The following is a 16,401-nucleotide window of genomic DNA, read 5'->3' on the forward strand; positions in this document are numbered from 1 at the left end:
CGCATTGCTCTGCTCACTGTGCCCATGAGTCCCTCTCCCGGGTTTCACACACTCCAGCAGGCCCTGGCTTTATTAATAGCTCCGTGACCTTGTGTGTGCCTGCGGCCCTTGCGCCTGCTGGAACACCACATTTTTCCCACAAAAGGCAGCGATGGTCCCATCTGCTCCCGATTCTGCCCTTGCCTGGTGAGGCAGGGGGGATTCTGGGTGGCAGGCAGCTGTGGGAGCTTCCCCACAGCTCCCACAGCCAAGCTGCCTTCATCCCAGGATCATCACCCCACCCTGATCCGAGCATCCTTCCCGCTCCCGTCGGCTGCATCTCCACGGGACAGGGCAGCAAAGCTCCGTGGGGCACCTTCCGTCCCATAAAGCACTTCCTCGCTCGTCTTTATCTGCTCCATTTATCTTTACCCCCTCAAAATGCCATTCCTTTTTTTGCTGTGCCATTTATTCCCTGGCAAAGGGAGTCAAGGGCTCAGCGCCCAGATAAACATGTGGAACAGGGGGTTGGCTGGTGGCATCAGGTTCCCTCCCGCACTTTCCAGAGGCAAACACCAAAAGCAGGAGAGCAAAAGGCCAAAACCACCTGGATCCCACCAAGAATCATTTTCCCTCCCAACACCAAAGTCCAGCTGGGGAGGGAGCTGCTCTTCCAAAGCTCAGTTGGACTATACATTTCCTTTCAGCCTCCTCTTGTGGTTGGAATGCAAACAGGAATGTTTCCAGCTGGGATAAAATTAGCTTCCAGTTTAGCATCAAACCTGCTTGGTTGCGGACTTGACCAGCACTGTTTTACCACTAGCAAGACAAAGGCTACTTGGCTACTGAGTTTTCTCTGATGACAACTCCTGCAGGCTGAGAGGAGCCCCGGTGGGCTTACCTGGGAGCAGGTCTCCATCCCAGAAGGTGGTGGAGTCACCAAGTGCCAGCAGACATCCAGAGGGTGCTCCAAAGCAGCAGGAGTCTTGCTTCTACCACAAAAACACGAAAACACAGGAGCTGCTAAACCCACTTGTTTTTCCTAACAGCGTCCCAGGCCTCACACATCCCCACATCCAACCATTTTTCAGCAGTGAATCATGGTTTAAACTCAGCCTGGGAATTTCCAGGGAGTGCGGGTGTGAAAGGAGAGCGCATCACACACAGTGTAATTTGTTTATTTTAATAGAGATGTTATTTTAGGTTTATTTATAGCAGTGAGAAAAGTGCTCCAGAAAAAGATACTCCAGTCAAGGCAAGCTACAACAGCTAACATCCAAATCCTAAATATTCCATACAGAAAGGGGCACTGTGGGATTAAGAAAAGCTCTTGTTTTACAACAGAACAAATACAAAAGGAGTAGTTGTAACATGAAGAGTAACGGAGCTTTTTTAATATCTTATTACTGTAAACTATTTGCATGTGAAATTCACAGAAATCAAGAACTTTCTGTGACATTTAAGACTGCAAAACACCTCGGGCAGGATATCATATGCAGAAGGGCAGGTTTGGGGGTTTTATTTGCCTTTTTTTTTTTTTAAGGCAGTCAGCCACCCTCCATTCTCTCCCCACAATGAAATTTACTGTTAAAAAAACCCCAAAAATTGTTCCCTGCACTACTCAAGTGCCTCTGAACTCGTGTTACTTCAGTGAACATCTCAGGCTCAGCCCGATGTCAAGGATGTGCTTCACTTCAGGTACTTAAAATCAAAGTATCGAGCTGTGTACATGCCTAAAACCCTACAACACCTTGGCCCTTCCCAGTGAATGAGGAAGAAATGAGGAAGAAATGGGGGTAAAAGTGACTGCAGCTGGTAAAGGAGCCTGAGTGAAGGGACAGCAGCAGGTCAGGACGGGTGTCCAGGGGAAAACGGGGGCCTTGCACCTCGGTTTTTTGGGCCCTTCATCACGGCAGGCAGGGCAGCCTTGTTCTGAGGGAATTCTGTGGACACAGGTGTCACCACATGAAGCCAAAGGATGGAATTCCAGCAAGCTCCCCCTCTCCAGCTGCTCGTGGCGAGGCCCTGGAGCAAAGACGTCATCCCAAAGGAACACACGGTTCTGTGGATGTCAGCTTGATCCAAAAAAGCTGCTCTCAAAGCGACCCATTTTCCCCGGCAGCTGCAGCCCCAAGAGCTGCACCTCCACCTCCCCTCACCTTCAGCTGCCCCCAAAACATCTTCTGCTGCGTCAGCTGCTCATCACGCTGCTCTCCTCCTCAGCTCTCCCTTCCCTGACGCAGCCAAGGGCTCCTTGAACTTGGAACACATTTTTACTGACAAGTGTTGGGTTTTTTTGGGAAGCCTCTTCCGCAGCAAGAGTCTTCCTCATCCAGCCAAGTGTCCTGGTCACTGCTCCTCCAAGGGCAGCCGGCACCGTCCGTCCTGGGCAGTGTTGTAGGACTCACAGTTCTTGCACTTCATGCCCAGGAGATGGAACTGCACCGTGGAGCGGGCGTTGCAGTCATTGCAAAGGATCTGCACGGAGAAAAGAGAGGGAGAAGCTTTGGCAGCAGGAATTAAGAAATACTGTCAGCCTACACATGACATTTCCTTATCCTTCCCTACCCCTCAGGTTGACTTCTGATCCAGGACAACTTCCTAGTGCCCTCTACTGCCAGTAACTCCAAGGCACAGTTCCACCAAAACCAGGCACGGGTGCAAGGCTGATGTCTTACCTCCACCATCATGTTCTGGTACTCTGTGGGCATGGGAGTCTGTGCCACTTCGTTGTCCAGCTGGCGCCAGTACCTGGTCATATCTAACGCCGAGTGCATGCACAAAGGACACCTGTAACCCCTGGCAGGAAGGGGAAAAAAACGTCTAAATCAGAAGATGGAGCGAGGCCATGAAACAAGTCCACTGAAAAGGATGAGTTTCATATTGTACCAGTCAAACAGACACCACGAAACAGGAAGTTCTTGCAAACGGAATTGGAATTTAAATGCCCTTTATCTCCTCAGGAATAAACTTGAAGTTATCTGGTACAGAACTGGCAACATGATCTTTGCCTCCTGGAGTAATATGTTTCGACTATGATAATATTGTAAGATGTTCAGAAATACTTACTCCTTCAGCATCTCGTCGTAACATGTTCTGAAAAGGAAACACAGCGAGCAGTTCAGTAAGAAGAATGCAATTTTTTCTGACTGGTAACACTGACTTGGACTGAACACAGGAAAAAGGCAAACAGCTATCCCCAAACCAGAAGTTAAAAGCATCCTGAGGGCAAGTGAGAGGAAAGCTTCCCATCGTCAAAATTAACTGCAGAAGGAAGACAACCCTTCTAAAGAAAATATTTACTGGTGAAACAGAGTGTCCCCACCACGTGGGTCCCTTAGAAATCAGCTGTAAGCAGCTGATACAAAGTGCTGCTGAATAAACACCCCACACAAGGCAGCAGCTATTCCCCTGTCTCAGGTATCTGCTTTACCTGTGAAGAAGGTGACCACATGGCAGAACGTGGGCTCCAACACGAGACGTGTGAATATCCTGTTTCAAGGCAAGTATCAGACAAAAGAGAAAAAAATTAATTCAAACACAGTCAAAAATAGGGCCTCACAGTAATCCAAGAGATGAAAAGCAGCAGCTCACCTCCAAACATATCGGACAATCCTGCCTGGAGACATTTTCAATGCACTTTTGTAAATGGAAAAGAGAAGAAAAAGTTATTCTGTTGTAGAGATATCTGTATTTTTCTAAACTGTAAAGTTCCTACGTGCAAATTTCTTGTATTTTTAACTGGTGGCCTGTGTGTCACTGTTAGGTGAATTCAGAGGAGCAGAACCCACTGCTCCCCCTCACATGGGGCTGAGGCCCAACCGGCTTTCAGGGGTGTTATTTTTTTAAGACGTGGAGTTAAGCGGCGTATTCCCACCTTGTGCTTCCCTCGGAGGCTCAGGCTCAGGCACAGATTGCATTTGGAACAGTGGAAGAAATCCTCCTTGGGGCCGATCCTGAGGAGAGAGGTTGTCAGGGCAGGGCCAGCTCCCCGAGGAGCCGGGGCCCGGCCGCCCGCCCGCACCTGCAGATGCCGCACTCCTCGCAGTGGTACTGCTTCTTGTCGCGGTCGAAGAGGTGGCAGATGTCGCAGTAGTACTCGCCAAAGAGGCTGTCACAGCCCTCGCAGCGCTGCTGGGCCTGAGGGGAGAGGAACAGCTGGAGCTGGAGCTCCGACCAGTTCTGGGCGCCTCGGGACAAGAGGAGACGCGGAGCTCCTGGAGCGGGTCCAGCGCAGAGCTGTGCAGGTGATTAAGGGACTGGAGCGCCGCTGCTGTGAGGGAAGGCTGAGGGAACTGGGCCTGTTCAGCCGTGACAAGACATGACTGAGGGGATCTGCAATGGGCAGAAGCTGATGCACAGGAAATGCCGCATGAACGTGAGGAAGAACAATCTTTCCCAGGCACTGGTACAGGTTTCCCTAGAGAGGGTGTGGAGTCTCCCTCACTGGAGACGTTCCAGAGCCGCCTGGAAGAAATCCTGTGCCACGTGCTCTAGGATCACAGAGTATCCCGAGCTGGAAGGGACCCACAAGGATCATGGAGTCCAACTCCTGGCCCTGCACAGGAGTCCCCAGCAATCCTACCATGTCCCTGAGAGCGTTGTCCAGGCATTCCTGGAACTCTGTCAGGCTTGGTGCCATGACCACTGCCCTGGGGAGCCTGTTCGGTGCCCGACCACCCTCTGGGGGAAAAAAACTTTTCCTGAGATCCAACCTAAACGTCCCCTGACACAACTTCAGCCCGTAACCCTGTTCGAGCAGAGAGGTGGGCCCAGGCGATCCACTGCGGCCTCTTCCAACAGACCCCGTCCCGCGCCCCTGCGATGCTGCGATCCCATTCCCACCCCTCCCTCCCTCCCAGAAGAAGGACGCACCTTCTGCAGGAGGCGGCAGCGGATGCACTGCACCTCGGACACTCGGAAGCGGTCCAGCTGGTGCTCCTCGGCGCCGTCGTGGCACAGCCGGCAAGGGTACAGCTTCCCGCAGCACGGCGCCTGGGAACGGAGGGAGCACGGCACGGATCAGGGCAGGGATCAGGGCAGGGATCGGGGCGCACACACACACCCACACACACCCATTGCCCAGCCCAGCGCCCCCGGCTGACCCACCCGCAGCCGGCAGCCCCGGCGGTAGTGCTCGCATCCCTGCTCGCATCCCTGCCCGGCGCATCCCGGCTCTCCCCCCGCCGTGGCCATGGCTGTGGCCGCCGCCGCCGCCCGGCCCCGCGCGCCCGCCCCTTCCGCTTCCGCTTCCGCACCGGCCGCTTCCGGGGCACGGCGGCGCTCTCGGGGCTTCCGAGCTGGCGGCCTAAACTGACCCTAAACCTAAACCTTGGTGTTCTCCTGCCCGCTGAATCCCAACCGGCTCGGGGCGGGAGCGCCCAGGTCGAGCCCCCGCCGCCAAGGCGGGGTCACCTCGGAGCAGGCGGCACAGGGACGCGTTCGGGTGGGTTGGGAATTGGGAACGTCTCCGCAGAGGGAGATTCCACGACGAAATCACAGGATGTGCTGAGGTGGAAAGGACCCCAGGCCTGGCAGAGCTCAAGGAGCGTTTGGACAACGCTCTCAGGCACACGTGGGTGTCCTGTAGGGCCAGGAGATGGACTCGCTGGTCGTTGTGGGTGCTCTCCCACTCAGAATATCCTGTGATTCTTCCTGATGTTGAGGTGGAACTTCTTGTGGTTTAGTTTATGGCCGTTGCTCCCCGTCCTGTTGCTGGGTACTGCTGAGGAGAGTCTGACACCGTCCGCTTGACACCATCTGCTTCACACCTGCCTTTGAAGCAATTGTACAGATTGATGAGACCCCCCTCAGTCTTCTCCAGACTTAAAGAGGCCCAGCTCCTGCAGTCTCTCCTCCTCATCTCTGTGGCTTCTGCTGCATCCTCTCCAGTAGCTCCTTATCTTTCCTGAACTGTAGAGACCAGAATCACACACAGCACTCCAGATGTGACCTTGCTAGGGCAGAATGGAGGAGGAGGATCACCTCCCTCGACCTGCTGGCCACATTCTTCCCATTGCAAACCCTTCCCCTTAAGCCCGTCTTTCTCTCTCTCCACTCCCCCCACAACTCCCCCTGCAAAAAAAAACACTCTCCCTGCCCCAAACCTTCTTTTTCCCCTCTGTACTTGCCCATGGCTGCCTGACTGACTGCTGTGGCCAGCTGGGAGCACCCACTATAGGGAAACCAGGCCTGGAATTGGAACGTCCTTTTATTTACAAATGAAATGTACGTGTCAAGACACAGCATAGCCACAAATCCCTAAATACCATTACTTCAGATGATATTTCTACCATGATCCATCAATAGGAAAGGCTGTGTTTTGTGGAAAAATAAGCTCCAAAGTTAACGACACCATGTGAGTTGTGACAGCTGATGGAAAACAGAGTTGTGAGCAGCACAGGGACAGCACAGAACTGACCACAGACAAACTGAGGGCAGATGAGCAAAAATGGGTTTCCAAACAGTCATGAGATAAAACCAGTCAAGTTTTACACGTCCCATTCCCCCAGGGACCTAAAGGAATGATGACTTCAGTTACTGAGCCATTTCACGTGCCACAGCTCAGCATTCCACAACGATATTCCTTTCTGCACCATTAACAACAGCCAAACAACAGGCACAGTGAAACACCCCAAAAAAACCCGCCTGAACACGGGGTCAGAGGTGGGAAGGGAAAAGGAATCTAACCCAAAGTGACACGTGCATTAGCAAGGGTTTCAAAGGAACAGCTGTGAAGATTTGCACATTTAAACGTTGTATTTCTTGCACAAACATTTTCTTCCATGTCAAGGCGAAAGTGCTTTCCGATCCAAATCAGGCAGCCCACCAAAATATGACAATTTCAGCAGCTGCTCTCGTCACTATGCATTAAAAAGAAACCCCTCATGCGGGCAGCAGTTAGGCAAGAGAAAGCCCAGCTTCCTCGGAAATCCCCCAAGCCAGCTCCTGCCCTTGTCACACACCAACAACCACTACTTTCCTCAGACAAGGCCTGGCCCTAGGCCAGAAAGCCACCATCTCAGGGGCCCTTTGCATGCAAGAAATCCAGCAGCAATGGCAGTGCGAGCTCTGTCCTTGGCCCGGACCCGAGCCACTTCCATGGCAGTCCACTGTGCCAACAGCAGTAAGGGATCCTCCTCTCACCTGCAGAGACCTGGCAGCTTTAGCCCCTGGAAACTCAGATGGGTTGTTCCCACTGTTCAGTCACCTGTATCAAGAGGAGAAAAGCAGAATGACATTCCAGACAGGCTAGCAAAACCACAGAGGTGCTCCCTGGTGACAGGCTTCCTTTATTTTGATTTATTTCTCATCCTTACCTTGCTGAAGCTGTGCACTCACACCTCTGTGCTTCACAGATCAGACAACTTGAGTTGTTTTTACCCCTCCTCACATGCAGGCAGCCAGTTTCCCCTTTTTTTGTTGTTCTATCAGCTTGCCCAACCCCAACTTCGTGAGCTGCTTCATTTCCAACACCAATGCCCAGCCCCTCAGCTCGGGAGAATGATTTACCTGGCACAGCAAGCCGTGTACTGCCCTCAGTAAGAGGTCTGTCAGAGCTACATGTCCTGACCAAGATAAAAGAATTTTCCTACTGTACTTCCCAGCTAGGTAAGTGTTCATGGAACTATCCCTTTGGAAGCCGTCAGGAGGCTACAGCAGAAATTAAAGCCCACCTTTTACAGGCAGGATCTTCTCCCTAAGGCTAGTGTTCGACTCTGGGGAAGCTGGCTTCTGATGCATCTGGCATCAAGGCCCCTGACTGCTGTAAATTGGAAAAGAAAGAGACAGGATCAATTTGCAAGTGTAGGATCAATACAGAGAACCATCACAAACCACCTCCTAAGGATGCATGCAATGCCAACTGAAAACAAATCCGTCCTTCGGTCAAATCAGACTTCCAAAACGCTCCCCCAGCATAAGGCAGTTAAGATCCCAAGGCAAGTTCAGCTCCTGCTGAGAGTCACACTGGAAATCCCTGGGCTGTGCTGCTGAGAAAGTCACAAACCAAACAAATGCAGAGCAACACAAACCATTTTATTGCTTTGATACCTGCTGCGAGGACAGGCTCGAGTTATGAAGGTCGATAGCGGCGAGGGAGGGGACTCGGGACTCTGGAACTGTTTTATTTTCCTTCTTCAGAAATCTGGGATGCCACGCTGCAAAACACAACCAAGGCATGCAGCGTGAAGTAAAAACAAGAGCTGACTGCCACTTATTTAGTACCCAGGTTTTATTTAGAGGACATCAGAGCTCCTACCTTCCACTCCTCTCAGCTCGGGGAGGTGATTCAGTTCTGGCAAACGCACATCTGCCTTGGAGAACTCCCATTTTTTCCTATTCGCCTGAAGGATGTTTTTTTCATTAGTAACCTGTAATCAAGGGCATAAGGACCAGCTCATGAAAACACAGAAAAAAAAAATGATGCTATTTTCAAGGTTAAAAAAAGCATCAGCCCAGCAGTGTTCTGCTGTAGTTGGAATTTGTACAAGAAAAGGCTCTGATGTGTGTGAAGGAATTCAGCCTGCTCAAGGCTCCTTTATGCACTATAAACAATGCAAAAGCAGCAGCAAAAATAAAAACAATCATCTAAGTGAGGCTGCTTTCTGAGAGATAAAGTGTACCACTTGGAGAATGGCTGGGATTAGTTATCTGGAAAAAAGCAAACGTTCCTTGCTGACATAGAAAGAATCGTGCCTAGGTGGAGAGAGCAGTGGAAAACTTTCCATTCCACTTGTTTTCCTTATCAATTTTTAATGCATTTATGACATGACTAAACAAGGCCCTGACTGCATTAAATCCAACCCCTCACTTCTGCTTCAGTACCACAGCACACATGGTCTGCTTTTCCTGGCCAGGCAGGAGGCCATGGATATACTCCAGATCTCACAGATATCCTGTGCTGGACTGCTTCCAGCATTAAAAGTTGTTTTTTGACACAAAGCATGTTTTTATGGAAGATAACTATTAGCAAAGGATAACAAACAACGAACCTGTAGGGGAAAAAAAGGGGCAAAGAAAAGAGCACTTCTAGTTGGGAGCAACGGTGAAGGATGGAACAGATGGAATTCTTGACAGTTAAACACGTAACTGGGGCCTCAATTTTATTTTTATTTTATATTTGCTTTGCCAAAGGGGAAAGCCAGGCGACTCACCGGTGTCAGGCTGACGCTGTAGTGGCCTGCAGGAGAAGGCCTCTGTTGCTTTAGCAATGGGTTCAAGTATTTTTTACTCTTTTCATCAAGTCTGTAATCAAAAACGCCCCAAACTTCGTATTAATCGAGGTAAGGCGGCAAATATAAAAACAACAGAGGCGAGATACCCCCAAGTCACATTCCCACATCACAGTCCCTCAGCAAGAGGGATGATGGAGCTCTCCTAGCTCTGCTCCCATACCTGTAATTAAGGCTCCCGGGCACGGGGCCCATCCCAAAGGTCGGAGAAAAGTTCTGGTTGATGGGAGGGATCACTATGCCCGTGTTCTTGGCGTAGTCCAAGCTGCTGCTGGAATCTTTCAGGCTGGTCTGAGGGCTGATTTTGAACGGGTTGACGGCGCTGTCGTAGAGGAAGCTCAGGTTGGAGGATCGGTCTGTTCTCTCTGCATCGGCTTTAGAGCGCTTCGTCTTCAGCAGCTTCTCCTCTCTGCTCCTTGGGCCAAAATCCTGTTTGGGAAGATAAAGCATCACCTTTCCCTTCCTGTCATGTTAAAAAAGCAGCTTGCAGCAGCACATACAGGGGGACAAAAAAAAAAAAAAAGTCAAAAGCCTAAACCTAAACATGCACGATTCCGCAAGGATCCGATGGAGATGGAATTGTTTTTATTAGAAAACCTCTGGTTTCCATCAAACAGGAGGAAACTTGTCAGGGTTCCAGCACCCTCTGTAAATAAAGTCACTTCAGAACGGAATCAGGAACGATGGAGGAAGAGCAGCCACATCCTGTGCCACTTCCAAAGAAATTAAATAAAAATTGAGCCCAATGTCATCTCAAAGTCATTCTGAAGCCTCCTTACTACCCAATTGTAAGCAAAAGATTCCATTTTTAATTTTTTAACTATTTTAATTTTTTTAATTTTTGATTTTTAATTTTTTAATTTTTAATTTTTTAAATTTTTAATTTTTTAAATTTTTTTTTTTTTTTTAATTTTTAATTTGGAGACAGGGCTTTAAAACAGGTAAACAGCAGCATAGAGCATGTTTCCATGATTCAACATGCTTCCCAACTGTTTCCTCCTTCAGCTCTGTATTGCCAGGAACTGCATCACCATGTAGTTCACCTGCAAGGGACTGGCCAAAGATCCACCTGTAGACTCCCATGCCATTTGTTATGAATTTTAACTGCTACACACACATTGATATAATGATTTTAAAACATGAAAAAAAAAAAAGCCAAAATACAGTTTGGAAAAAAAAAAAAAAAAAAAAAGATGGACCAACCTGGACACTGAATAATTTTCTTTCTTCTAAAACATCATCTTTCTCCCTTTTGCTGACTTTGGATTTTTTTTGTAACTGACGGTCTCTGGCATCTTTCTGGATCTTTAATTTAAGTTCCTCAGTAAACCTACATTCCAAATAAGCATAAAGAAAAAAAAAATAAATAAAAGGGCTTCTGGTAAACTTAACACCATCATCAGTTGTTCAGCCCAGGCCCCCACAGATTTTTAAGCAATCAAACAAACCATGCTTTCTGACCAGTGGGAAGCTAAATATGATGTATACATTAAAATAAATAAAATCTGAAGCACACATTTTTCACATTGCAGCAATAAAGGTGCTTGTATCCCAGTCTGGAGTAGATGCAGAGAGTGAACACAGTGTTAGTCTGTACTGCCCAAAATGCTGTGACACTGGGGAATTAATGTCACAACAAGGTGAACGTGCCACTGCAACGTGTTCCCTTCCAACTGCTCTCCTATTTCCAGGAAGGCCAAACCCAAACAAGCCCAAGACATTCGGCAGCTGTCAGCTCTGCAAAGCCAGCGTGCCATCTAAGAGCACCACTGCTTCACCTCCTGAGGCTGCTCTGAGCAAGAAATGAGCTGCTTTACCTCTCAGCAAACCCGTCCTGGTTAAAGAAATCGTGCTGCAAGAGTTCGGCGCAGGACGGTCTTTTGTCCGGGTCGATCTGCAAACACTCCTGTCAAACCAATGTGAACGTGAGAAATCAGGGATGAAACCAAGGTTTTAGCCTGCCTGAGAGAGGGCAAGAACAAGGCTCCTCCCTGGGGGATATGCAGCGATCCCTCTGGCTCGGGACGTGAGGGCTGAGTGCCCCCCGTCACTCAGGACTGTGGTTTCCTCGCAGCCCTCGCTAAGCTGCCAATCCAAGCAGTTGCTCACTGCTTGGGGAGCTGAGAGAAAGGCACTTTAATAGCCCCGTACTCATCTGCACAAGGTGAAGGACAAGCAAACAGAGAAATGTCCGTAGGAACCAATCAGTTAATTACCTTGGCTAAATCCAGCACGGCAGCAGAGAGCTTGGGATAGCGTTTGTCCAGAGATTCCACCTCCTTCACCTCAGGCAGCCTCATGCCAGCAAAGAGGGGATTTTTATAGAATAACTCTTGGTGCCTTGGAATTAAATTACCTGGAATCACACAAACGAAGCAGCCACATGGAAAAAAAATAGAGGACGGTGAAAGATTCGAGAGGTTGAAATACTGGGTCAGCATTACTGTGAGGCTACAGCCTGGGTTATTCCTTTCCCACCCTTCCAAACAAATTTGATCCCTTCATTCCTGAGCAGGCACTAGGCTGTTCTTACCCAGGCATTTGGTGATATGGTAGAGCTGGTCAATGTCTGAATCTCCAGGGAAAAGGGGCTCTCCTGTAAGCATTTCTGTTATCAGGGAGCCAATAGCCCACACGTCCACAGCCCTGGGAATAAAAACAACACCACCCTGGCTCAGCACGGCTTCGTTTGTTGCTTTGCTCCAAAAGCTGAGCCGGTGGAGAAGATGGAGCACTCCCTCCCTGCTCCTCACAACCCTTCACAGCCTCACAGGCCAGACTTACTTGCCATACTTGCTGTCTCCCACCAGCAGCTCCGGAGCTCTGTACCACCGGGTCGCCACGTACTCCGTGTAAACCTCCCCGGAAGCTGCCAAGGGACGGGCAAATCCGAAGTCGCAAAGCTTCACAACTCCCGACTGGGAAACCAGGATGTTCTCTGGCTTAATGTCCCGATGGATTATCTGCACAGGGGAAAGCAAGTCAAGACAAATTCCCCATTTGTACGTAGCAAACCGACTGGCTCAGCAAAAACCGCAGGTTTCTCACGCTCGGGTAGAAAATTACAGAACCCCCAACTTCAGAAACATCTATTTTATGTATCTCTCTCCCTTTTCAGCCAAAGCTTTGTTTCTGTAAGTTTTAATATATATCTGTAAGTTTTAATATATATCTGAATATATGCTTCTGTATCTATTTCTTGCTGATTTCTGAGCTGATTCCTTGCACGTACTTACATTATGACTGTGACAAAAGGCAATTCCTCTGGCAATCTGGAATAAGTATTTCCGAACCCTGTCGTAGTCCAGGCCGTTGGGAGACGCCTCCAGGTCATCGAGCACCGTGTGATCCACAAATTCAAACACCAGATACCACCGTTTCTTCCTCTTGCACACCTCCAGCAGGTTCACCAGATTCTCATGCCTGAGTTGCTGTAATAAAACAGGGAATATTTAGTGAGAGCTGGATGGTTTATAACAGGAAAGAATGGAGACTTTTAACTCCAGCCCAGCTGGGACTTTGCCAAAAAATGCAACTTAAGTAAAAAGTGAGGGGGGGGGGGAAGGGAACTGTATTTTCCAGTTATTTTGTCATCATGTTCTGACCAGCCCCAGCCCCAATTTGCTACACCCCCAAGAATCCACCCCCAATTTGTTACACATTTATCCCACACCAACACAACAGGCCACACTCCAGTGCACAGTTATTTATTAGCTGGAGCCTGGCAGGGAAATATCACCAGAGGCTGCCTGGAGGCAGCACCAGAGCCCAGGGATGTGACTGAGGGAGATGAAAAAGGACTGAAGAGCACAGGGAATTGAAGGGGAAGCTCTGCCAGTCCAGAGGCAGTGCCAGCCAACCTGCACCTGGGTCTGCCCAGATTACTTAGAAGGTCTGAAAAGAGAAGAATTTTAAAAGGATGAACTCTCTTCTCAAGAATTGTTTATTCCCAGTATGGGAGACCTGAAGAGGTTTTGTTGGTTTTAGCTGCAGTTACATTTTCTGCCCAAACTCCAGAACAAGAAAAGAGAAATGAAAGATGAATAAATAAAATCAGGTTCACAAGGAGCAAGAGAAGAAACCACAAACAGACTGAATCTCCAGCTATTTGATTTCACTGTGAGAAGCCACCCTTACAGAGCTATGCATGGAAGTGTTCCCCTTGCTAAGATTCCATTTACCCAGGAAAACAAGTTAATTCCCAAGACACCTGGGAGGTGCTACGTGCTCTGACTCAGTGACTCAGCGAGCCCGACCGACGGATCAGGAACAATCCAGGCTCACACAGATCCACTTTAAAAGTGTTTGAAGGGATAATACCTGGAGCTGCTGGATGTGTCTCAAGCTCCAGCACATACATCTCTAAGATTCTGCAGTTCTTGCAGTGATGGCAAACATCACTTTTTTTCCCTTCAGAGCACAGAGACTATATAATCTGGCAGATTTAGGAAGAGACACTTGTGGCAGCTAAGAGGGCAGGACATAGGGAATACTTTGCCAGTATTCCCACCTCTGCAAGTCCCCACATCAGAGGAAAAACCTGGATGCACTCCAGGTGTAATAAGGCTTTCCTTCATTTCTTCACCAGACACATGTACATCCCAACATTTAAAACTCCCACCCTCCACTAGCCCAGGTTGCTCCGAGCTCCATCCAACCTGGCCTTTAAACACTCCCAGGGATGGGGCAGCCACAGCTTCTCTGGGCAACCTGTGCCGGGGCCTCACCACCCTCACAGGGAAGACTTTCTTTCTAATATCCAATCTAAACCTACTTTCTTCTAGTTTCAATCCATTCCCCCCTGTCCTGTCACTACAATACTGATACCAGGCAAATCCCACACTCCAACAGCAAAGGACTACATATGGATCGGTGAGGTTCAGGGAATCTGACACCTGTCCTCCTCCAGCCTTTCACCTGGCAGGAAAGTGCCACGAATAAAAGAAAATAAAGGAAAACTTCCTTAGAAGCATTTTTCCGTATCAGGTGACATCGGCACCCCCCAGTCCGGTTAGTGTCACACAGGCAGGTCACCATTCACCTGCAGGTGTTAAAAGCTCAGCTCGCTTTCATTTTCGGCTGATTCACAGCAGCCAGAACAAGAATTCGGGACAAAACAGGGGGTCGCAGTTACCACCAGGAGGCAACAGAGACCTCGAGCTTTTTTTCCCCGCTGAACACCGGGCACATAAACAAGACTTTTCCAATCCAGGATTCGCCGGGTGAATATCCAGCACGGGCACCCGGGCAAAGGGGAAAGCAGCTCTCGGCAAGGCTACGACGCGAAAGGCTGGATTAATCCAGGGAAATACAAACAGGGCCAAATCGAGCCTCTTTTGGCTTGGATTTCGTTAGTAAAAAGGGCCCCCCGGGCGGCCCACCTTGAGCAGCTTGATCTCCCTCACGGCGATCTTCCTCACCGCCGCGTCGTCCTCGCTCTCCAGGAACTTCTTGACGGCCACGATCTGCCCGCTCTCCCTGTTCCTGCACTTGGTCACCACCCCGTAGCTGCCTTCCCCCACCAGCCCCAGCACCTGGTACTTCTCCATGGCCGGAGGGACCCGTCTGGAGGGCCCGGACCCGGCTGGAGAGGCCGGACCGGGATGCAGCGACTGGACCGGGATGGAGGGACCCGGGATGGCCTCGGCCCCCGGTCCAGCGCGGCGTCGCCGGGGCAACGGCCCGCCGTAAAGCGCAGCCGCGCCCCGCCTGTCGCAAAAGCCTGCCTGGAAACCCGCTTGGCTTACAAAGAGTAAAAAAAGAAAACGGGCCTTATAAAATATTATAAATAGAAAACGTTATAAAGCTCGCTTGCATAAAGCCAGTGAGGCACGTAAAGGAGAAATGGCTAAAGCAACCCTGCGCTTTTGAGCAGAGTGCTGCGTTAAAAGGCAGCCTGAAAAATACTGACTATTCCCCGTGTGCTGCTGGGGAGGCTGCTGATGTTGCCAAGGATGCGGCCATGGAAAAGGCGGAATAATTTGCTTTTAGATTTAGATGTCTGTGCCAGTGCCCTTGCTGTGTGTTTTATCTTAAAAAGATGGCAGTTTCTGCACATACTACCTGCAACTTAACACCAGGCACGAACCCTTCAGGAGGCAGGAAAGCTGAAGCATCCCTGTGTGTTTACTGACGGAGACTTCATCCAAGACATTCTTAATCCAACTTCCTCTTGTTCTTTCCATCCAGCCACAGATGTAGCAGCACATGATGGTCTTCTGCTCACAGTGACTTGTCTTGCCCTGGACAGGAGTGGCACGGCAGGACACGTGTAGGAAAACACAACCAGAAGCTGCAGAAACAAAGACATTCCATGTGGATATTCCCGATATTCTCTCCTCGGTTTGGTGGCCTCCATTTCACAGCTGAGGGTACTGTAGAAAAAGAGGTGTCCAATTTCTCTGACGAAATTTATGGGCACTTGTCAGGCTGGAACTACTGCAACATCCCTCTTTGGGAGAGGAACAGTATATGCCTTGCCAAAAACGCCAATTCCCCAGGAAATGGAGGCATCATATATCCCCAGGAAATGGAGGCATCATATATCCCAGTGATACTTTCTGGAACCTTTACTGCATTTCTCTTGAGTCACATCGATATGAGTCACCTTCTGCAACTAATTCCTGGTTGTTTTCACGTCTCCTTCACCCTCATCCTCACTCTCTACATGCAATTACTGTAATGAACCTTTCCAGGCTGACCTCACATTTCCAGGGGGGCGAAAAAATATCAGAGCTCAGGTGGCATTGATTTATTATATTCCTCCTACCTTCTCCTGCTCATCAGTAGCAAATGCCTTCTCTGGGTCCTGGCATCTGTCCCGTGCTGCTAATGGAGAGCTGACTTGGAATCCAATTAACTCCTCCACCCCTGAGATACTTTTGGATCCATTAAATGAAAGGAACAAACCACACGTATACAATGTCACCATTAACTTGTCATGGACAAAGGGGGATGGATTCAAACAGAAAAAGAGCAGTGTTAAATTGGATATTAGGAAAAACATTCTTCTCTGTGAGGGTGGTGAGGCCCTGGCACAGGTTGCCCAGAGAACCTGTGGCTGCCCCATCCCTGGAAGTGTCCAAGGCCAGATTGGATGGGGCTTGGAGCAGCCTGGGATAGTGGAAGGTGTCAGGGAGCCAAGCCAGAACTGGATGAGCTTTAAGGTCCCTCCCAGGATTCTGTGATT

At 49.5% G+C, this 16,401-nt stretch overlaps 2 protein-coding genes across 3 annotated transcripts; both read right to left on the reverse strand.

The window, feature by feature from the left end:
- Window positions 1–1,148: 1,148 nt before the first annotated feature.
- On the reverse strand, window positions 1,149–5,212 carry RCHY1 (ring finger and CHY zinc finger domain containing 1). Its single transcript, XM_051804862.1, has 9 exons — window positions 5,089–5,212; window positions 4,855–4,974; window positions 4,004–4,119; window positions 3,857–3,935; window positions 3,574–3,618; window positions 3,413–3,471; window positions 3,049–3,075; window positions 2,658–2,778; window positions 1,149–2,457 (listed from the first exon to the last, which is right to left on the reverse strand). The coding sequence occupies exons 1-9, from the start codon at window positions 5,173–5,175 to the stop codon at window positions 2,329–2,331; spliced, it is 783 nt and encodes a 260-aa protein (XP_051660822.1). The 5' UTR covers window positions 5,176–5,212; the 3' UTR covers window positions 1,149–2,328.
- Window positions 5,213–6,172: 960 nt separating this feature from the next.
- CDKL2 (cyclin dependent kinase like 2) lies at window positions 6,173–14,902 on the reverse strand. Of its 2 annotated transcripts, XM_051804851.1 has the most exons (13): window positions 14,594–14,902; window positions 12,449–12,643; window positions 11,997–12,175; window positions 11,746–11,858; window positions 11,429–11,568; window positions 11,030–11,118; window positions 10,416–10,542; window positions 9,376–9,641; window positions 9,135–9,225; window positions 8,240–8,351; window positions 8,032–8,138; window positions 7,656–7,744; window positions 6,173–7,189 (listed from the first exon to the last, which is right to left on the reverse strand). In XM_051804851.1, exons 1-12 carry the CDS (start codon window positions 14,759–14,761, stop codon window positions 7,685–7,687), a joined length of 1,647 nt encoding a protein of 548 aa, XP_051660811.1. In that variant the 5' UTR covers window positions 14,762–14,902; the 3' UTR covers window positions 6,173–7,189; window positions 7,656–7,684. The 2 variants fall into 2 exon arrangements, with proteins under 2 accessions (XP_051660811.1, XP_051660812.1); XM_051804852.1 differs by lacking the exon at window positions 7,656–7,744.
- Between the last annotated feature and the right edge of the window lie 1,499 nt (window positions 14,903–16,401).

Source organism: Manacus candei, unplaced genomic scaffold (genome assembly GCF_025592945.1).
Source record: "Manacus candei isolate 608988 ecotype Guabito, Panama unplaced genomic scaffold, ASM2559294v1 h1tg000062l, whole genome shotgun sequence".
In the NCBI taxonomy this organism is placed as follows: Eukaryota; Metazoa; Chordata; class Aves; order Passeriformes; family Pipridae; genus Manacus; species Manacus candei.